This window comes from Monodelphis domestica, chromosome 3, assembly GCF_027887165.1.
Source record: "Monodelphis domestica isolate mMonDom1 chromosome 3, mMonDom1.pri, whole genome shotgun sequence".
Taxonomy (NCBI): domain Eukaryota; kingdom Metazoa; phylum Chordata; class Mammalia; order Didelphimorphia; family Didelphidae; genus Monodelphis; species Monodelphis domestica.
Genome location: NC_077229.1, coordinates 78,564,945 through 78,587,689, shown reverse-complemented (window position 1 = coordinate 78,587,689; position 22,745 = coordinate 78,564,945). Strand labels below are relative to the sequence as shown.

Below are 22,745 nucleotides of genomic sequence, written 5' to 3'. Positions count from 1 at the left end.
TAACAACATTAGACAGTGCTGTGCCCATTTTCAGAAAAATTAAATTCATTTGGCTTCCAGGAGTTGGCCTTTGGTATACAAACTCCCCTTTTTAATCAGGGAAAGAAGCTCTTAGGCCAAGCCTAAACCATAGCACATTTTAGATAATTTGGAGTTTGTTTTATGCCACAGAACTATGTGGAATGAATTATATACAGTATTGGTTGTGACAACAACCAGTGCCAATGGATAGGAATGTCATTTCTATTGGGGCACTTCCTTTTTTATCTGCCTTTTAGTTTAGACCTATTTAATTCTTCAGTGCAGAGGGTAGTAGTTCGAGCTGCATGCATTATCTACAAGGTCCCTTATAACTCAAAACATCTTCAAGGCTGACTGTCTCTTTGTGAATGGCAAACTTGCTAGGTCCAAGAGTTAGTCATTAACAACTAAGAAGGCAAAACCTTGCTTCTTACCTCCCTTTTAACCATCTTATTGCTTGTTTGGGACTCTAGAAGAGCATAATAAGTTGGGACAAAACTCATATTGGTTGATTTGCTTTTCTAATACAAGGCTCAAACTCACAAGGTCATTCCCATTCTATCATGATTGTAGGATTCGAAGATTGACTTGCATTTGTAAATCAATACATTGCAGTCAAATGACAAACAGTCTTGGCAACTAATAATTCTAGCCTTAAAGGTGATCTTTTCGGTTCAGCAAGTATTTGATAAGGATCAGATTCAGGAGACCTGGGTTTGCATCCTTCATAACTGTTGGATTCTGGGCAGGTTCCTTAACTTTCTTAAGCTTGTATAAAGTGGAGATACTTATACTATATTCCCTCACAGAATTGTTGTGAGAAAGTGCCTTGTAAGCCTTAAGACAACACTTTGGAAAGGTGAATTATATGAACTTAAATATTCATTTAGTATTCTTATATCACCTTGGAGACAAAGATCAATAATGACAGTCTCAAGCCTGCTAGGGAGATATATGATGTATATAGAAATTTTCTCTCTTCAGATTGGCTCCCCAAACTTTATTAAGTAGCATAAAACTTGTTTTAATCTTTTCCCTATTTTGAAGTGGTTTTCTACATTAAAACAGTTATAATGGTAATTCACAGTATGAAGGACATTGGATCCTTATACTCTGTTGACTTTTCCCTTCCATAGATCTAATTTTTGTTAATTTATAAAACAAAAAGGCAAGCTAAATGATTTCACAGGTTTTCTCCTGCTCTCAGATTTTGTGATTGCTCAAAGCAGCCCACAATTTAGTACATTGCATTTTAATCAGAGAGACTTAAAAGTTGAGAAATGCAGTGTGAGACTAAAAGAACAAGCAAAGGAAGCTGTGCTGCTTCCTCTGCTCAGAGTCCATCAGGGCTTGGCTGGCCTAGTGAGCCTTTGAATGTAAAGGGACTTTTAAATGCAGCTTGACTCAGAGAATTGGGCATTCCCCCCTCTAAGATTCACTCGCAGTGTCAGAACGCTTCTTCACATGGCACAATCGCTGTATTCCAGGGTTGGCCTATGAGATGGATAATGGTTCTTCAGACCACCCTCATTTCTAAGTAGTACAGAACTTTTTGTCTCTTCTCAAGATCAAGTAACACCAAATAGTAATTTTTTTCTGGATTTGTGTTTTCATTGAGAAATTTTAAGGTAGTCCCAAGTATTTCTACTCTGTTGATGTGATTGTGCCCTAGCCTGTTGCCTTGTTGTAGCCAGCTCACCTTTCCTACTCAGCATAGTCAGTGGAATTTCCATTCTCTCTTTCAGGTCACTGAAGTTGTCATGATCTATGACGCAGAGAAGCAGAGGCCTCGAGGTAAAGGCTGATCTCGTTTGTCCTTGAAACTTCTTCATCCTCTCCTTTTGCTCAGATGGCAAACTATTTCACACCATCCAAAGAAAAAATTAGCTAGATTTTTTTAAACATTGCCTCAAAGATTTTTGAGACAAATATGAAAAATGTAGGTCTTTCATGTACAAATCCATTACGTGTGTTTGTGCTTTTTAAGGTCAGACATTATGCATTCTTTTTTCTTTTCATTTTTCTTTTTTTCTTTTTTTTGGCTAGTTCTTTTGAATTGAAGTTTTAAAAACTGAAAGGAATTTCAACATGGTTTCTGTTTTTAAATGTATGTAGAAAGATTTGTAGATATTTTTAACTGTGGTGAACTGATCTTGCTTAAGACCTGTCTCTTGTTTGAAGTCAACATGAACGTACTTGGAAGTGTGATTTCATGCTGTCAGCCTGGTTCTTTCCCTACCTACAACCCACCTGTTCATATTCCTCTTCCACCCCTACCCCCTACCCCCCCACCTCCCACCTCTCCTGGTATACATAATCTGCTTGAAACGGAAACAAATCCATTCCATGCTCTTTTTTTTTTCTCCCCCAATTTGAGAGGGTTATCTAGTCTAACGGTTTAACATGAGGCTGGTGCAAAAAAACCCTTTCTTGAGCCCACAAGCTCACCTCTGAAATTGATTCATGGAGTTGGGATGACAAAGACATAGTTTCTGTGTCATGGTTTTTACTTTTTTATTTTGGGGGTGGGGTTGTGGTCATTGTTACTGTTGCCCCCATACAGCATTTTCCTCTCCCCTTCCCTTTCCCAAAACACCTACCTTGTTTTTGGTTAGTGGATCACTTTTGGACAGGCTTTGTGAACCAATCTGTAAGTTTTGGTCTGTCTGAAATAACTGCCATGTCATTCACTTCATCTACCATCTGCAGAATATTTATTTGAGGCAATATTTTATAATTGCATTAAGCTTAGTTGCACCAACTTCCCTGTAGCATGTTCCATACATGCTGGAGAATAGTTTGCCATTTGAACTTTCATTTCTCCTCTGACTCCATTATTATGTAATGTATTCTTCACTTCATATTTATTAAGCTGTTAAGTCTTAGTTTTATTTTTAATTTAGACATACATCTTTAGAGACGTATTTAAGTGTTCATAGTAAAAGTACAATAATGTTAAGTAAGTTTTTTTTTCTTTTCTTTCTGTGAATTGTTTGACTGTGATTAACGATATCTCTTTAGATTTCTCTTCTCTAGGTGTTAAATTATATCACACAGGTACAGGCCAGTTCCACAGTCAGAGGAGGGACGGGCTTTGTCTGCATTGGGGTGTAAACGAAGTTTCAATAGATTTTTCTGTTCAGCTTCTTCGTTGGTGATGTAATCTTATTGAAAGATGCATTCTTTAGAAAAATCTGTTCCAGGAGCCTCCAGAATCTGAAATTTGCCACTTCTTATTTTAAAAGAATTGGAGCTATATATTTGGTTAAAACATTCCTGGAGTTTGAGAAAATACTATTTTTTAGCCATATTGCTACATCACTTATATTTGTTCAGAATATTTACCCTGATCTTGCAATAGCTTAGCAAAAGGGATATCTAAAGTTCTGCTCTCTATCTGACCAGCTCATCCACTTAAAGCTTTGCAAAAAAGATAAATACAAGTAAGAGTGAGGTGAGTTCACTGTTTTCAGATCCACTCCTCAGGTCCCTTTTACTCTTGTAATCCTTGCCTTCTGATCATGATGAAGAAGGAGCCCATAGTTAATGTCTGGTTGATTGGGACCTGAAGAAACAAATAAGGAAAAGTGGGATGGATTAGATGGCTATTAGCTGTAGAGTTAGGCAGCAGGGCCTAGGAGTTGGGATCGAGGGGTTTTGAGACTTCTGTAATACTGATTAACAGTACCAGAAATGACTGGAGAACATATTGGATTATGGATAAATAGGTAGGTAGTTTCCATAGGAAAATTAAAATAACCTAAGTCCATGGTATCCATTTCAGTTCTCTGACATTTGAACTCCCTCCTCCTCCCCAATACAGAAGCCAATTGTCCAGCTTAATAACATCTTTAAACTGAAGTGTGTCTTGTGTGTGTGTGTATGTATTCGTGTGTGTGTGTGTGTGTGTGCGCGCGCGTGTGCGTGCCTGTGTGTGTGTGCCTGTGTATTCCTGTGTCCCCATGTTCCCATGTGTTCGTCCATCTGTTCCCGTCTGTGTGTATCCGTCCCCATCCAAAAAGTAAGGTAGAAACAATGATTTGAAAGTTAAGTTCTCCCTTCCTTAGAAAGAACAATGTGCCCTAGGAAAGAACCTTCTAATTTTTCTAACCTTTTGCATTGTTTCTGAATTTCTGTGATACGATAAAACTCTACTTGTACACAATGTTCTGCATGTAATGCATTATTGCTATTTAAAACAAACAAACAAATTTTCTGTAGTTTGTATTCAGTAGATGCATTTATTCCTGCTAGAACTTCCCTGTCTCACTGTTCATAGTATAATGCTGTTTGAGTATTTTCCCTTTTCCGGTTCCTAACCTTGTTATCTAACCTTCGTTTCTACTCTGAATTACCTTCTTCAGTTACCTCACAGTTTTCCTTGTCCTTTGCATATCAGTTAAAACTTTTGCCTTCCTCCTTTGTATTTGCTACTTCATCGTTTTGAACCTCAGATTCCATCCCTTCAGTTATATGGTCATGTTGCTGATTGATATAGATATATATATATATATAAAATTTGTATTTCAAATTGATCCTAAAATCATTCCCACTGTACTTTGCTGGTAATCTTTGTCAATTCAGCTTTCTCAGCCTTCTCCCCCATTCCTTTCATGCCTATTATCTTACCAGTGGTATTTTGTTAAAAATATCCTGAAATCCCAGGTAACTGTAGTCTCAGCTTCCCCTCATCCACTTTTGTTTATTCCCCGAAGTAATCTGGACTTGAGGCACCATTTATGAAGTGATCCTGGTAATCTATATTTTCAGCCTTTCCCTTTCACTGTGTTTAGACCTTTGCTATTGACTGCACATAAATTCTACCAATTCTCAAGGGCATGAGTTTGTCCTGAGCCCCTTCTTAAATGTACCTCTAAACTACTTTCCAGACAAGTAATAAGTTTTTCCTGCTTTCACTCTCCTGCTTCGTCAGCTAGCAGGAGATGTGTTTTGATAAATGTACACCTGCCATTCTCTCTTCTCTCTCCCCCCTCCAAAAGAATCCATAAGCAAACAAGCAAAAAATATATATATATATGTATATAGCCTTATTATCTTTGGTCCTTTTGGTGCCCAACTGAATTCTTTGAGAATTTCATCTTTCTTCCAAGTTCTTTGGCATCTGTCTCCTCGCAGTCTTTCTTTTGTGAACAGAGTCAGTGGACCATCTCTGGAGGTGGCGGGTGCTCCCTTCTGTTCTCCTCTTGGCATCTAGAGGGGAGTTTGTGATATTAAACTGATCCAGGATCCCTGCAGAGACTTGAGAGGGTCTTCTTGGCAGTGCTGCTAAGCTTTCCAGTTCACTACAGACAAATACATTGTGATGAAATGCTGCTTTCCATTGGATGGTCGCTCTCATCACAGAACAACCAAACTTCGTTTATACCACCAGACTCTTGTGTTTGGGAAATGCTCAAGTTTTTATTTTTATTTAATTTTTATTTAATTTTAAAATTTTTGATGATGCCTCTTGCTCTTGCTGCTGACAGCAGAATTTGACCTGCTGGAATCCATTTTGGCCTGTATCTTTGTGTATTTTATATATAACCTTCTTTGATAGGCCTCCTTGGGCTTCCCCAACTCAGTTGGGGAAGCTTAGTGAGGCACTAACTGTTTATAGATACTGTGTTTCTGTTTAACGCTTTAGAGCAATATATATATATATATATATGGCTGCTGTCAGCACTAGCTGCAAAGCAAAATGCAAGCCAAGGGGGAGAATCTTGGGTTTCAGAAAAGCAGACACACACTCATAGTACACATACCCCATTTATATTCCTTTTGTTGAGGTCCAGAATCCCTTGCAAATGGTTAATAGACAATTTATGTTAATTTCTTATCCTTTGTTGGGAACTTGGTTTTTGTTTGGGAGGCAGTGGTTAAAATGGAAAGAAAACTGGATTTGGAGTCAGAAGATCTGGATTCAACTCCCAACTCTGCCATTTAATTACCTTTGTGACCTTGTGTAGGTTTTTCCTTTACCTATAAGACCTGGGATGAGGATGGGAAGCAGGGCAGATTAGATTGTCAGTCAGGGATCTTCTGGCTCTAAATTCAGTGATCTGTCCCTTAAAAACAAACAAACAAAAAAACCCCCAAAGAAACCAAACTAAGTGTAGTCTCATACATTCAGTAAAGAGATAGGGTGAAACCATAGATGTATAGAAGATGACTTTCAATCTTTGATCATTTCACGATCCAAATATTCCCATATATTTTGGTTACTAACTCTTAAGGGTGGTTTCCTCTTTATTTTAATTCCAACTAGTTACTTTTCATCACAATGGATTTATATAGTTTTTTGCCTTTTTCTTTTAGACTAGTTCCTTTGGGCAAAGTTTAAATTTCCCACTAAGATTCTAACCTGTGATGATTGTTCAGAAGAGAGAGCTGCCTTGTTCCATGACCAGTTTTTCCCAACAATATAAATCTGAGGCTGTTCCCCAAGTATGTAGAACCTTTGGGTTAGCTGAGAATCTCAGCTCCCTTGTAGCCTCCATGCCTTGCTATTTTTTCAAGTGGCTGCTACTTTTTCTGAACTTTGTTAACATACCTGGCTTATCTGAAACCCTTGTTTGAACCCTTGGTCCGCCCCTAATACTGTTCATCATCCTGTTTTGTGTCACAACACCCTGCTACCTTGATTCACTCTTCGTCGTTGGCTAGGTTTTGGATTTATTACTTTCGAGGACGAACAATCAGTGGACCAGGCTGTCAACATGCATTTTCACGACATCATGGGCAAAAAAGTGTGTAGTTGTAGTTTTATTTTACCTTAAGACCAAACCAAGTCTTGGGCAACTGGGGATTTCACTGGTAAATAAGCATAGAGTTGATGGGGTTTTTAATAGGAAGAGTAAGGTTAGAGAAATTGACTGACTTTGTAAAGTAGATCATTTGGCAAAAAACAAAGTAGAGGGAGGATGCCATTCTATTAGATTTAAGGTCTTCAGGAAGTTTTGGCACAACTTGCCCTTTGGCTAGGTGGCACCATTCTCTTAGAATTCCTTTTGGACGTGGAATGCCTAAAACAAAAAAGGAAAGAGTGGGGAATTTATCAGGAGGGAAAGGTGTTTAGTCTGAGTCTGTGTTTTCAGTGTGGCTTCCAGTGAACTCTCTGTGTTGTCTAAGGTTCGGTTTAAGATACCACTCCTTCAGATGTGGATTTCATATTCAAATTGTATAGCACTTGACCTGATACAGTGAGTAGAAATGAGTCTTTAAGAATCCCAAGTTACAATTTAAGAGGAAAGCAATAATGAAACATCATGAAGGATTGGTTTTTTTAAATTGGGTCACTTACTGTGAAACTTCAGTACAAACCCACAGACTTTATTATAGTATTTAACCACAATGCAGTTAAGTGACCTCTGGTTGTTATATCTTCATACTGTGTTGCCATTATGTGAAGATAGAAATAGGAAGTTGAAAGCCTGCCCCCCCTTAGCCCCAGCCCCTTGATTGCTATGTTCCACTGTGAACACTGAACATCTATAGATGAGCCTATTTGAGCATCTATGCACAATCAGTACCCAAATCTTCATTTTACTTGGATCCTTACAGTTTCTACAAAAAGGAGCTCTAAAATGAATAGTGGGGGACATGGCACTCCTTATTAGTACCAGATATCATAGGATTTGAATTTGTGTTGGGTTTGGTCCTACTTTTTTTAAAAATCCTATTAGTGCATTAGGGTGTAGTCCATTTTAATAATAACAGCACCACACATTTTCCTCTGGTTCTGATCTGGTTATAACTAAGAGCCATGAAATGTTTTGTTTTATTTTTTAACATAGTTTGAATGCAGAATATTTATTCTGTCTTTATTGAGACTAGGTCTCACAGACATTTCTTTGGCTGATGGTTAAAATATTTTGGTGGTGGTAATAGTTAATGTTATCAACCCACTACTCCCCCTCCAAAAAAAATGGTGTTAAAATTTTTAATTTCTCTATACAGTTCAGTTTATGTGTGATTATATTTATATGTAGGTGGTTTAGAATTTGTCAAAGTTTTAATGAAGTCTATTTGAACCTACCTAAAACAGGAAAAAAACATTTCTTGTACTGACATTCATTGAAGCTTTTAAGTTTAAAATTAGCATACAGATTGCAAGGATGCATGACAATTATGAACACAAGTTCAAAGGAGTCTGCGTTCAATATTTTAAGGTACTGTGACATGGTATTGAACATTTATAATTTGGAAAAAGTGTAATCTATATATATGGAGCAGAAAGTGTTTTCCCTGAATTAATAGTTGAGCTAGTATCTATTAGTAGGATCCCAGTAGGCCCCTCTGCTGACGTTAAACAGTAATTTTTGAAAAACATTAATACCAAATGTGATTGAAATAACACTTTGAAGTTACTTCATTCAATGTGTAGATTAGGCATAGGGATCTGAAAAGGGGCAAATATATATTGCTTAAGGAATCTGGCTCTTAAGCTAAAAGTCTAAAGCATTCCAAATTCTCATTTACACATTGGTCAGAATCAAGCTATCTAGACAAGTGATATGCTTTCCTTCCCGTTCCCATTGGTTATTTAGTGGCTATATTAAGCTTTAAAAATGCCTGAAGTCCCATTTGGTGATTAAAAATGTATTGCTGGGGTGACTCTGCATCTATATGTTCCATCATTAAGGGTAAAAAATGTTAAATTACAAGGACTACTTTGCTTTGTAAGCAGGAACCAAATTCCCCTAAAGGAAAGTGTGTGAAGGCTCATTAATTTGAGTTCTTTGAAAAAGTCCCTTGGTTCTGCTATATAGCAGATCCTTTCAGCTCACAGAGATTTTGTTACCATCATGTATAATGTCCTTGGGGCATCGGCAGAAGGCGGAGAGTACTAAACCTTTGTCCCTGTGCTGGGCCTGTAAGGCAAAGCAGACAGAATGCTGAATACAAAATGCCAGCCTGCCCTATTGGCAAAGCCAAGCCCATTGAAGATTCAGATTTGTTTCCTTTGTATACTGGCCCCCATTAAAATTTATCATAAAAAAGAATTCTGAAACCACAAATGCGGAGAGATTCATTGAATTAAAAATTGGATTCAGGGTGAGGTTTTGGTTTGGGGAAAGTGTAATTAGAAGGAGAGGGCTTGATTTTGGATGTACAGCTTAGCACAGAAGTAGGTCAAGTTCCTTTCTCCCCAGCAGTCCCAAGCCACTCAGTTTTATTATTGACAATAAAGTGTTGTGGCTTAGTGAGCATCCCCAAACAAGTGGGGTCTGGGCTACTGACCTAACACAGTATGAAGATTTTGCTTACTGATTCCACTGTCCATTTATTTGCATGTCTGTTTACTTTTTTGTTAGATGTAATGTAAGATTGATTCTCTTATCACATCCATTCCCTCTGACATTATTTTGAGTTAATTGAGATTCTTTAAGCCTTAGCCTGGGGAAGGTAAGTCTTTATCTTCCATTAGACATTTAAACAAAATTAAAACCTAAGTTTAAAAACAAAACAAAATATAAACAAACCAAACAAAACCAGACTTGTGTTTCTCAGGTATGAGCAGAGCTGAAATTGCAGGCAGACTGGGTGGGCTTTTATAGCTTAGCTTAGCTTCGAAATGCAACAACCAGTGTCATTAATGGTTTAAAGCATTAGTACCCTCATTCAGGAAAGATCCTTCCAAGGAAGAAGGTGACCCTGCTCACTAAGATGGTTTATCTGAAAGTGAACATTAATGGATGGTCTTTTAAAAGACCACACTTAAGATTTCTGATCACATTTTCAAGTGAGAGACTATTGAAAGAGGGTACTGTTGCTTTAAAGTAGGAAAGCCAATGACCTTTTTAACATATTGGAAATAAGAATTAAGGACTCTCTTAGCTCTAAATACTTATATTCATGTGTAGGACTTGCTATGTCTTACAATTGCATCTATTGTACCTGAGAAACATTAAAAAAGCAAAAGAAAACAAAACAATCTACTGGCCTAAATAAGTTTTATAATTAAGTATTTAGATTTAAGTCATAAGGTGCTAAGTGTAGTTGTAAGCATAACTAAGGGTGTGTATAAAGGGAAGGGGGGTGTATTAACCCACAAAATCTTTCTTAAATTGGTATTCTGTTTGTTTAGGTGGAGGTAAAACGTGCAGAACCTCGAGATAGCAAAAGCCAAGTCCCAGGACAGCCAGGTGCCAGCCAATGGGGAAGCAGGCTCATGCCAAATGCTGCCAATGGTTGGGCAGGTCAGCCTCCTCCTACCTGGCAACAGGGATATGGCCCACAAGGTACTATCATCCTCATCTAAGCCCCATCAAGGTACACAAGGAGTTAAGTAGTTAAGGGTGACTTATCTGCTTATTGTAGAGGTGTCAAACTGTGTGGCCCACCGCCCAAAATAAAAATGTAATGTAATATAGGTGATGTTATTTGTGGTTTCTCAGGCAATAGGCTGACACCCTCCCTCCCCCAGTCATCCCCAATTCCATTTCATTTGAATTAGACATAACTGGTATAGAGCCCTCAATTCCAGGCATGAAGAGGAGTACTCACCATTAACCTGATTGGGAGATTTAAGAGCAGATCCATGTGATATTGTTAAACCTCCCTCCCCCTTTTCCCATTTGAATTCTTTAATGAAGTATTCCTATTTTTAGACACAACAGAAATAGTCTTCATGGAAATCTGAAATGTGGACAGATTGAATCTTAGAAACTATCTTTGAGCCTCTTTAGGTTTTTAAAAATTCTTTAGAAATTTCCTCAAATCCAAATGGTCATTTTGAGCCAAAGCGATTGTACCAAGGTAATTCTTAAAACTCTTTCTGTTTACCTACAGCTTTGGTCAGGTCCTGGTGTTATACCCCAACAAGGAAATTTACAATTAGATGGAGTAGATTAAAGGAGGACTGGGGGTGGGGAGTAGACGAGAACCCATGGTGTGAAAACACTTCCAGTCTAACTTAAACCTAGTCACCAGTTCTGTTTCCAAAGTAAATCTTTTTCTTCCAAGCTGCCTTCTGTTTTCTTCCCAGGTGATCTAGCAGGTCAGATAGTAGGGTGGACAGTATACATTGCTGGGATGAGAGGCTGTTACTCTCTAGAAGGCCCTGAATGGTCTTAAGCCACCTTTGTGTTTTTCAGGCATTATAAGAGAGGGTTTATCTTTGTTCTGAGTAGTTCTTCTGACACAGTTAACATTTTACAAAATTTGGACTCCAGGTTAGCATTTGTTCTGCCAGCTAAAGGAGACTCTCACAACACATTTTTCTGTAGGATAAACTTTCCAAAGGGTGCTATCATAAGCAAATTAGGGAAACGTGGAAAAGTTTACCTTTCTGATCTTTCAATATGGGAAGAATTTATGACTAAACCAGAGCTTGAGAGCATTATAGAATGTAAAATGGATACTTTTTATTTTATTAAATGAAAAAGTTTGTACAAACAAAACCAATGCAACCAAGATTCAGAGGAAAACAGAAAGCTAGGGAAAAATTTTATGCAAGGATAAACTTCCCACTGAGGGAAAATGCAAGTATTTCTTAAGAAGTTGTTCTAGATTCTGCTCAAAGGAACCAGCTAATTCCTTTTTTCTCTTCTGTTATTAACTCTGCAGACAGAGCTTTGACTTTGATGTTTTTATTAACATTAAACACAATAAGAGGACATGGCATTCATGCTCTTAGTGCGTTTCTGGAATAAGTATTTATTGACTTAAACTTATAACATAAATAATATGTAGAGCTCCAAAATTCTACTTTCATAACAAGGCAATGAGGAGAGCAGTATGTATTATCTTCATTTTATAAATGAGGAAATTGATGCTTTGGAAGGTCAAATAGGGCTAGTGACTAGGAAAGGCAGAATTTGAACCTGAGTTTGACACTTTCTCTGCCAAATCTCTCTGCCTGTCATTCCAAACCTTAAGATGGCTCCTTCTGTCTGTGGTAAATAAATATCTGTCCTTTGGTGATAACTGGAGTATTCTTGTTGCTTCCAGGTAGACACCTAAATCATCTTCTTAGATCTAGACTGAGAATAGCAAATTCTTATCCCTGTTGTCCAAGCCACACAGGAAGCTTTGTCCTGGGAAAGGGAATGTTCTGTGATCTGTTTTTGAAAGCCTCTACAGAATACAGTAGTACTTCCTTATGTTCCAATACTCCTGAAATTCCTGAGTGATGAATAAAAGGAAAACCCTTTGACCTCATCAGTGCATATTTGACATACTTAAAATTAAATCCTAGATACATAATTTTTTTAGTTTGGAGCTGAGATTGAATTTGGGGATTACTTGATTCAGTTTCTGCATGACACTAAAGTGACTTCTAGGACTTATTACTTAAATGACTTTCACTTCATGGCTGGGGAGCACCAATCACTTTTTTGTTTTGTTTGTTTGTTTCATTGCTTTAGGAATGTGGGTGCCAGCAGGGCAAGCTATTGGTAAGTAGCCTTTAAAAACAAAAACAAAAAAAACAACCAAAAAAACGGAGGTTACAGAATTATTGGAAAATTCAGCTCCCCAAATAGCATGTTTTAAAAGTTGGCAGAGGGAGAAGGCTATCCATTCTCTTTATATCGGCAGAGGAAGTTTGAAGTTGTGCTTTCAAATTAATGTCAAAACTGCTTTATAGCATTACAGATTTGTTGGAAAGATATAGAATTCACAATCAGTTGGTTTATTAATAAGCATTTATTAAACACCTACTATGTGCAAAGGACATCAGATAGATAAGAATATGTCATTTGCAGAGGAATAAGATACCATCATGCTAATGGACAGTATTACATGAGAAAAGAACACTTTGTTGGGAAGTCTGAGAAGAGTATATTTGAAAATGAGGAAGTATAGCTCTTTATAATTGTAGTTAACCTAAGACCTTTGTGTAATTTATAGTGGAAATAAAATACTAATATGCCTAGCTACTGTGTGATATTACATGAGAAAAAAGCACTGTATTGTTGCTCTCTATTGTAAGATGAGGTCCAAGGAGGGTTCCCTTGGTATCTTGTAATGGTAGTATGTTCTAGCTGGGAGGAAGGGACCTTTGAGCTCAATGTATGATTGGGAAACTGAGGTTCTGAGAAATTATGTGACTTGCATAAGACTATCTCTCAAGCTAGTAGCAGGACCCTGACTAGAGCTGAGGTCTTCTGATTTAAACTTTTTGTGTTGAAAGACCTTTGAGTTGGCTGAGTACCCTGAAGAAGTGGGTTATTTTTATAGAAGGGGAATGAAGAGACAATCCCAGACAGTGAAGTTGGGACCAGATCTTTAAGTTGCCTCCGAGTCTAGTGTCCTATCCCCCTTCTCTGACTAAAAAGGTAAAAGAAGGTGGATTTCAAGCCCATATAGGTAGGAAATGGGTCTAGTTGGGTACCTTTCTTCCCTTCTCCTTGCCCCTCCTTTTACTTGCTATTTCTTTGCTTTCCAGGTGGGTATGGACCGCCTCCTGCAGGAAGGGGAGCTCCACCTCCGCCTCCTCCTTTTACCTCATACATCGTATCCACGCCTCCAGGAGGGTTTCCCCCTCCCCAAGGCTTCCCACAGGGGTACGGTACCCCTCCTCAGTTCAGTAAGTCTTCTTTGGGGTCAGATGGGGAAAAGTTTGGATTCAGGCCTTTCATAATAACTGATTATGGGAGAATAATATAAACAAGCTAACTTGTTATGTCTATTATGTCCTCAGTGCTGAACTTGGTGCTTAAATGAAGTCCAGATAAGGCCCAAGAAAGAGTTTATAGTCTAAGATAAGGAATAATTTACCAATACCAGTAATAATAAAATGCAACATAAAATGACTAGCATCAAAGGGACAGAGTAGGTGTTGTGTAAGATCTTAAGGGGAAGGTCATTTCCAAATTGAAGGGGGGGAGGTTGGGAATCAGGGAGGGCTGAGTTCAAGGAAATAGATATTTAAAGCTGTGTAGGACTTTAACAGGCAATAGAGGAGGAAGGAGAGCATTTGAGACCTGAGGAACTTTATATATAATAACATTTTAATATTATATATAATACATGTAAATATTATATTTTTATTTTTTGAAACCATACCTTCCTTCTTAGAATCAATACTATGTATTGGTTCCAAGGCAGAAGAGTGGTAAGGGCTAGGCAATGGGGGTCAATGGGACTTGCCCAGGGTCACACAGCTGGGAAGTGTCTGAGGCCAGAATGGAACCCAGGACCTCCAGTCTCTAGGCCTGGATCTCAATCCACTGAGCTACCCTGCTGCCCCCTATTATATATTTATATCTATGTGTGTGTAGATATACATACACACACATACACATACATGCATATATGAAAATATATGCATGGATGATGAGAAAATGCAAAGTGGCCTTATTTGGCTGGAAGGAAGATAAAGCTGGGGAAAATAGGGTGCCATTGACTTCTGGAGGGCTCTAAATGTTAGACAAAAAAAGGAAAATTAAAAATGTTATCAAAAAGGAAGGCTCTTAAGAGGAATGATATGACCATATCTATGTATAAAAAAAGATGATTCTATCGATGTGAAAGACAGATTAGTTTGAGAGTGGTGCCAGGAAAGCTTATTTGGATTATAGGCCATGTGCAGTGATGAGGACCTGTATCACCAGGATTGCTATCCAGCCACGAATAGCTGTGAATAGTTCTGTAGGGCACTGAGGTATTAAGTATGAAGAAAAGCAGAAGTTTTAACCTTTTGTTTTTTGTTAACCTACTGTTATCTGAGTTAGATAATTAAAATTCTTGTTTCAGATCTTCTCCGAAGCAGAGATTTTCTTTAATGTTTTGATTTTTCTTTAATATACTGACATTTTACCACCCCCTTTGACCTAGAACAAGAGTTGTGGGACCATATTCTTTGAGGTTTTTCTGGGTTTCCACATGAATAGATGCTGGAGATAAAGCTCTTAATTCTTAGATCATAGAGTTTTGGCAGAATCCATATTAAGTGAATTGAGGGCCTAAAATTTTAATGAGGTACTAATTAAAACCAGTTGGTCTTGAAATGAATAATTTTACCTTATTGTTTAAATTTTCATCCTAGAAGTTGGTTGTAAAGATGTGTTAAAGAAATCATAGTGATGAGTATAGCTGTTGACTGATAGAAGCATCCTGATAGAGTTCTTAATCAGAAAACTACCTTCTTTCCCTAGGGACTGTCATCAAACTACAAGTGAGTTCAGTAAAACGACTACTTTAGGGAGTGATTTTTCTTTTTCCTTGCTTTTGCTAATTATTATAATTGAAAGTGTTTTTTTTTTTAACTCTTACTTTCCACCTTAGAATCAATACTGTGTATTAGTTCAAAGGCAAGAAGAGTGATAAGGGCTAGGCAATGGGGGTCAAGTGACTTGCTCAGGTCACACAGCTAGGAAGTGTCTAAGGTCAAATTTGAACCCAGGACCCTCCTCTCTCTGGGCCTGACTCTCAATCTATTGAGCCATCTAGGTGCCCCCAATAATTGCCGATCTTAGCAGAGGTTTTAAAGTTTTGTTTTCATTCTTTCACTAAAGTCTTACTCAAGTGCTTTGTGATACCCAAGTGGTGTTTATTTTTGAAGGCTGCACCTGTGGAAGCATAGGGCCTAGTAGGGCCTGCTAAGCTTGTTAGCCTAACTATAGGCTAGGAGGCAGATGGTATCGGATGACTGAATATTAATCTAGGTGAGGCACAGAGGGATTTGAGTCTGTAACACTGGAATAGGCATCCTTATCAAGGAATCACAAAGCCTTGAAACTTTGGAGTAGTCTTTCTTCAAGTCTTTTTGAGGTGAACACAAGTAGGGGCAGAAAAAGTATTTGTAGGTAGATGAAATAAGAGGTTTGGAAAGAATGAGTAAATCTTGTTTTTCATAGTGTAACTAAGGGATGTGTTTCAAGAGCAATTTGATCTGACTTGTTTGGAGAACCAGTGTGTCTGATCCACTTGGATACCTTGACTTTCAGTTTGGGGGATGTGAAACTCTTGGAGAACTGAAGTACTGGACTTTGGAAACAACCTGGGCTTGTCATTCAAGGGAGTTCTGTAATGTTTGTCTGGAGGAGAAACATCAATTTGCCATTGTTCCATCAAGGCTGGTTGAGCACCCTCAGCCTTACCTCCAATGTCAATCAGTCAACTGTTATGAATTGTTCTTGCCTTTCCTGAGGCACACTGATATACATCCCAGCAGCATCCATCTCATTTTAAAGCCAGCTGCAGACTAATGGGCTTTTCCTTTAACCTCTAGTTTTGACCTAAGAGCAAATATATTTTGCATATGGAAATCTTAACCAAGATGATAGTAGCACTTTACTGTTTACAAAGGGCTTTCCTGCCAACCCTGAGAGGTATGTAATGCAAATGTTGTCATCCCCATTTTACAGGTAAGGAAACTGAGGAGGTCCAGAAAGGGGATATGGTGGAGCCAAGATTGGAACCCAGATTTCCAGGCTCCCAGTCTCACGTTCTCTCCATTCTGTCATTGCCTCACCAGATCATTTTTGATGGCCTTAATCAGAACTGCCTGTCTTTTATTCCTTGTTGGCTATATATCTTCTGTTTTCTTTTCTTCTGCTTTTTCTTTTCAGGTTTTGGCTATGGGCCTCCACCACCTCCACCTGATCAATTTGCCCCTCCAGGAGTGCCTCCTCCACCTGCCACTCCTGGGGCAGCGCCGCTAGCTTTCCCACCACCACCATCTCAGGCAGCTCAGGACATGAGCAAACCCCCAGCGGCCCAGCCCGATTTCCCTTATAGTCAGTATGGTAAGTTGTTAGGAATTGTGCGTCTCCCCCCAATCCCATGCTTTTCCTGTAGTGTTAATGTGTTGGGTGCTCATGTTGGGGTTTCCAGACTATTCCACAGTGTAAGCGCATCAAAATTTTTAAAACTCTTAAAAAAAAAAAGCCTGATTACAGCCTTTCAGGGTTCTCATACACAGCATTCTTCCTGTACTTGTTTTCTGAACTAATGCTAAGCTTTCTGGCTCCCCAAATACCCAGTCAGTAGGGATGCTTATGACTGTGAAGGACAGAAATGTGTGCACTGACTAGTTTTGGATCTTCTTCCCTCTCATTCTAATTTCTCAACTGTATTTAAGCTGGTTTAGAAATTAGCAGAACATGGTCCTTGGCAGTCAGATATTTTCTCTTGATGAGTTGACCCATGACGGTCTCAGCCCAGGCGCCCAGGCCAGTTCTGGGTACCTCACCTTAAAGGTGCATCAGAAATGGGAGGTGGGGGAAAGAAGGGAGGCCTGGAAAGAAGCTTCATAGTGTTGGTAGGAGGTCGGGAGCTTCAGGCTGCTGGGTAGGAAAAATGGAATGGGGAATTGATGGAGAAGAACAAAATGACCGAAGGTTACAGCAAAACTTTCAGCATATTTTACTTTTTTGCTTGGTCTCATAAGGGCAAGAATACAAGGGCACTTGAAATGGAAAAGCAGTCAATTCCGCAACCAATCCTTCAGGGTACTGTCAGTTTGTGGAACTCGAGGCTGTGAGTGGTCAAGGAGACTTAGCAGGGTCGAGGTGAAATTTCATCATGTGACGCTGAAAGCCCTAGGAAGACAGTGTGGAGGCTGAGATTTCATGCTCCAGGGCTTCAGTTGCTCTCCTGATCCCAGCCGTGCAGCATTGCGTGATGAACTTGACTTCCAGGGGCCTGCCGGCTGCCTTTGTTTTGAAGTGTCAGATGCTGGCCTCAGTTGGGGGGGAGGAGGAAGGGGAGTGCTGAGTGACCCAGGGATTGGATGAAGTCAGGGTAACCCTTGCCACCATGCTTTAAGTAGCTTCTCTAGTTGGTAGCTGGGTCTTACCCAAAGTGCCTTAAGGAGCTTTTCTGTAGAGAGTGACAACATCATCAACATCTTTCCCCAAAATCCCCCAGGGGTAAGGGGGCGCCATGTCTTTGTGCATAGAGTGAAGCTAGCACTTGTTAGTGATTCCTGTGGTGTAGACAGTGAAGAGAGGGTTTTAGCATGAATCTGAGCATCAGGGTTTCACTGAAAGATTTATGTTGATGGCTGAGGATACCAAAAGTTGGAATGGGGATTGGTGGGGTGGAAGAATTGGCAGGCTAGAAAAGGGGTCTTAGAGGGTTACCGAGTGCAATGTCCTTTTATATTGTTGAGGTGGAGAGAGCTTCAGTGAGTGGCCCAGGCCCATGGCAAGGGAGAGGTAGACCCAGGATCAGAACCCAAGTTTCCTTACTTGCCATTCAGTGCTCTTTTCAATATATCCCAGTGCCCATCTTTTAATCTGTCAGTAGATTTTTTTTGCCCCTAGAAATTGGCATCCAGCCTAAAATGTTAGCTAGCCTCATCTGCTCTTAGAGCAGACAAACCCAATTTAGAGTTTAAGAAGCTAGCTGTAATTCCATTTTCTCAGAGAGGTGGTATTGATACAATGCAGTCAGAAGGTATCTCTGTAGAACCTGTTTTTTCTAGTTCTGTCAGGCCTTTCTTGGGAAATGTGGATGAAATGCTGCATGCTGCTTTTTGTCCTGTCTCAAGGAACAGTTAGCTGGGGAGAGTGGAGGGTGTGTGGGGGTGCGGCTAGAGTGCCATTAGATTTGGGGCCTGAAGTTCCACGTCTGGCAGCAAACTGTTTCTGTGAAAAACTCTGCTGGATACCACAGGGCCCCTAGTATTCACCTTAGCATTGAATTTCCAAAGCTGAAAGTTTTTCTTCCTTTAATTGCTAGAGCTGGTTTTTCATACAATCTTTAAAGATGACAATGTCTAGGCAATAAGAAGTAGCCCTTCTAGCCCATGCATGCCCTTTGCAGTTTCATTTACTGGATTACTGCCCCAAAGGCAGTTTATCAACACTGCATGTATTTTGTTTTGTTTTTAGTTAAAGCAAAATGCCTAGGAAAAAAAAAGCATTGCTAGAGTTTAAAGGCATTGAACTATATCATTATTTTGCATTTGTGTAGACATTATTTACGACACCTTAAAGCACTGCTGTATTTACGACGGGTGAAAAAATATGTAAACCTGTGGGTGTAGAGTAACAGTAAGCCCTGGTATATTTGTCTCCCCCACCCTAAAAAAAGTTACTATCTGTACAAGGCTGTCTTGGGGTTAGTCACCCTGGTCTCCTCATTTCTTACTAGGGCTGGGTACCTATTCTCAAGACCCTTCAGGCTTCGGGCCAATACTTTGTTTACACTCTTATGGTCAGGCTGAGCAGTGATATATCCTAGGTAGGTGGAGCCTATTTATAACCAATGCTCTTACTGTATCTGCACTTGGGAAATGAATGTTTCTTAACAGGGTCTCTTCTACCTTTGTTTTCATTTTGGGTGGGGGTGGAAATTAGTGGTATAGCTCTGAAATGTTTGCTTTTGCTGGTTTGAGGATCTTTACTGGCTACAATTATCAGCTGACCCCAGCTGGTTTGGTTCTTTTTGTTTGTTTTGAAGCAAAGCACAACCAAACTCCCACCACTCTAAAGCACAAAGAGCTTGAATGTCCAATAACCCAGATCCCATTCTTCATTGACCAAGTCATCGCGCTACTAGTTTTAGTCGGACTTCTGCCGACTGAACTAAGTTTACCATTAGCAGCTGATTTACTATTCCCCTCTACGGTGGGCCCCTTGGACTTGATTATTTTGGATATAGGTAGTTTTCTGAAGTAGGAAATTGCCCCCTAAGGGTCTGGAGCAGAGAAGTTGATCACTACCTATGAATGAGAGCTTATGGGGAGGGAATTGGGTTGTGAGCTCTGATCAGTGCACACAGTACATTGGCCCAGAGCTGCTCTCTATGTAGCTCCAAGGTGTAATGCTAGCGAGAGAGGTTCTTTCTTTCTCTCTCTCTCTCTCTCTCTCTCTCTCTCTCTCTCTCTCTCTCTCTCTCTCTCTCTCTCTCTCTCTCTCTCCATATTTTGTCTTTAAAATCTTGAGCTTTACCACCAACCACATTGATGGTCGAAGTATATTTGTGATGAATGACTGACCTTTGCATTAAAATGGCTGAATTAAGTAGCTCAAGGGGGTCATGTCCCTAAGCAGCCTGTGAAAAATGCATTGACTCAGTGGCATTAAAAATAGGAAGGTCTTAGCAGACTAGCAAACTAGAAGCAACAATATTGTAGTTATGCCAAGAAGTGTTCTCACTTTGGAAAACGGCATTAACCTTACACATCCAAAAAATGTCATGGCACCATATTGTGATTGTATTGACTTCTTAGTGGTGTCTGGATTTTAAAAAAAAAAAAAGTATGGTCCTGTGTTTAATTGGCTACCTGGCAAAAAAAAAGTATGAGTGCTGTGCTTAATTGGCCACTTGGCATTTTTACATCTCCCAGTCACAAGAATAGACCAATTAGATATCTTAATTCCAACAAGTTTTCCTTAAAGATTCAACATTGGCATTCCATCAGAGAACAATTAAATCTCTTCTATCCCAAATGAAAGAATATTAATATAGCATTTTACATGTTACATTTATGGTTATAACACTTTGTGGTTACAGAGTGTTTATTTGATCCTCACAATACCCTTGTGAGGTAGGTATTAAAAGTATTATTTCCCCCATTTTATAGATGAGAAAACGGGCTCAGAGAGGTTGTGATGTGCCTAAGATCACACCGTGGTGAAGCCAGGACTTGAACTTGACTCCTAGTTCAGTCCCCTTCCCATTTTACTACACTGCCACTCATCTCTTCATCTCTTAGCCACTCATCTCTTCATCCTGCTTTTTAGAAACCTGTTGGACCTCATTCCTTGTCAGTAGAATCCACTCCACCTGACCTTTTTGAAGGAGCGGGAGGAAGAATTGGGCTTGGAGCAGGTCTCTTGGTTACATCAAGTTCTCTGAAGTGAATTTTCCTTTCTGGGCTTGAGCAAATCTATCCACGATCCACTTTGAGCAACGTCTCAGGCGTTACCAGGGGATGGTTTTAAAGACAGACATTGAGGATTACTCCTTTTGCTTATCTCCTTACCAGTGGTTGCATGTGGAAGTGTGTTGACTCTCCCATACTTCCCACATTCCCATTGCTTTGGTGACTTGGCTGGAATTGGATGTGGTTATTGAAGCTGATAAAAGGGTTGAGAAAATAGATCCCCAACCAGACCTTTTCTGTTTGCCATGTCTCCTAAAGGAGGCATGGTTTCCTTTTATCCAGAGAATTGAATACTAATGCTGGGTGCCAGGTTGGCAATGGAAACTGAAACCCAGGGCCCCTGTTTAACCCAAGGGAAAAGGTGATGCAACATATGCAAAACCTTCACCCCCATCTGCCACCAAGAACTTGCCCCTGGTGTCAGTGGGAGGGGGTTGGCACTAAGAACGAGTGGGATAAAGGGGGAGGTAAGTCTTGATGTCTGTTCTGTCCTTGCTGCTGGTACAAGTAGCCAAAGGGATGAGGGTTTTGTGGCAATTTCAGTTTCTAGTGGATAGCTGCCTGACATTTTTATAGCTCACCTCACCTCTTAGGCCTTTAGTGACACAAGTCAATGATTTGGATTTGACCCCTTAGTGGTTCCATCTAAAAAAATAAGGGTTTCCATCTCCCACTCAAGTCACCTGTCTACTTTGGATTAAGAATTACATTTAAAGGCAATCAAATTATTTTCCCCAGAGTGACCCATTTGAAATGGGGGTTGGGTAGGGTTTGGGGGGGATAGGGGGAGATATCATTGCTATGACTTGTGGTCTTGTCAATGTCCCTGTCTTGAATTCAGGTCAGTTTTTTGACCAAAGCTCACTGTAATCTCTTTTTTCCTTTCTCAGCAGGTTACGGACAGGACTTGAGTGGCTTTGGACAGGGTTTCTCAGATCCCAGCCAGCAACCCCCCTCCTACGGAGGACCCTCGGTGCCCGGATCAGGTGGCCCACCTGCAGGAGGAAGTGGTTTTGGACGAGGACAGAACCATAACGTGCAAGGATTTCACCCTTATAGACGCTAGCCTGGGCTAGAAATCAGGGAATTCTGTCCACAATGGGATATCTGGTACCAGCTGAAACCGGGAATTCCAAACTTGTGAACTTGTGACAATCACATACTTGATGGAGAACAACTTAATAAACCATTTGGGGGGTGGGTGGGGAGGTGGGGAGGGGGCGAATGGCTTTTGAAGGCAAAGCTGTGGGTGTTTGGACTGCAGTTTTTAAATATATTCCTTTCTCTAGCCCATCAGCACAAATAAAACAAAACGTCACTGGTTCAAACTACAGGGTTTTAAAAAAAGTCTTCAGCTTTAATTCAGAACTTCAGGTTTCTTTTTTTTCTTTCTTTTTTTCCTTTTTTAAAAAAATGATTCTTCCTGAGCCTTTTGTTTTACCGTATATTGTAAACTTTTATGTTTAAAGAAAAAAATATACATTTACAGATTGTGAAATTTTTAAGAGAAATTTTCTACTATGTATGCTGGCTTATTTTTTAATTTAATACAGGGTTTCCGTTAGCACTGGTGGAAGTGAGGGTCAGTTTTAAAGCCCTTACTCCTGGCTTTGGGGGTTGGGGCAGTTGGTCCAGAAACTCTGGGAGTTCAAAGAAGAAATCTACTGAGTTTGGTTGTGGTTTTGCTTTTGCCACCTGACTAACTGTGGTAGCATTGCAGGTGTGTTGATGCGCACAGGGTCACTTAGGAAGTGCACAGACATTTAGATCTGTGCTTCAAAACTTTTAAATCCTGTTTGTGGATTTCATTGGGGGTTCATGGAGGCCTTGGTGAGACGTAGATTTCCCTCAGGTGGAAAGTTCTGGTGCATTTTGCACTAACCAGTGATTACCCCTGGTTTGAATAAAGAAAAGTACATTTGGATTAGAAACACAA

At 39.7% G+C, this 22,745-nt stretch overlaps 1 protein-coding gene across 7 annotated transcripts in view; it reads left to right on the top strand.

Annotated features, from left to right (window-relative positions):
* The window catches only part of DAZAP1 (DAZ associated protein 1), a 42,441-nt gene extending 19,696 nt beyond the window's left edge, over window positions 1-22,745 (top strand). For 2 of the 7 annotated variants that reach the window (XM_007489347.3, XM_007489348.3), the window contains exons 6-12: window positions 1,767-1,815; window positions 6,688-6,770; window positions 10,112-10,265; window positions 12,393-12,422; window positions 13,415-13,555; window positions 16,542-16,718; window positions 21,700-22,307. In XM_007489347.3, coding sequence (XP_007489409.1) covers window positions 1,767-1,815; window positions 6,688-6,770; window positions 10,112-10,265; window positions 12,393-12,422; window positions 13,415-13,555; window positions 16,542-16,718; window positions 21,700-21,875 — 810 coding nt within the window. In that variant the 3' untranslated portion in view covers window positions 21,876-22,307. Of the gene's footprint in view, window positions 1-1,766; window positions 1,816-6,687; window positions 6,771-10,111; window positions 10,266-12,392; window positions 12,423-13,414; window positions 13,556-16,541; window positions 16,719-19,071; window positions 19,162-21,699 lie in introns of all 7 variants that reach the window. The other 5 variants (XM_016432239.2, XM_016432238.2, XM_007489350.3 and 2 more) reach the window with 5 other exon arrangements.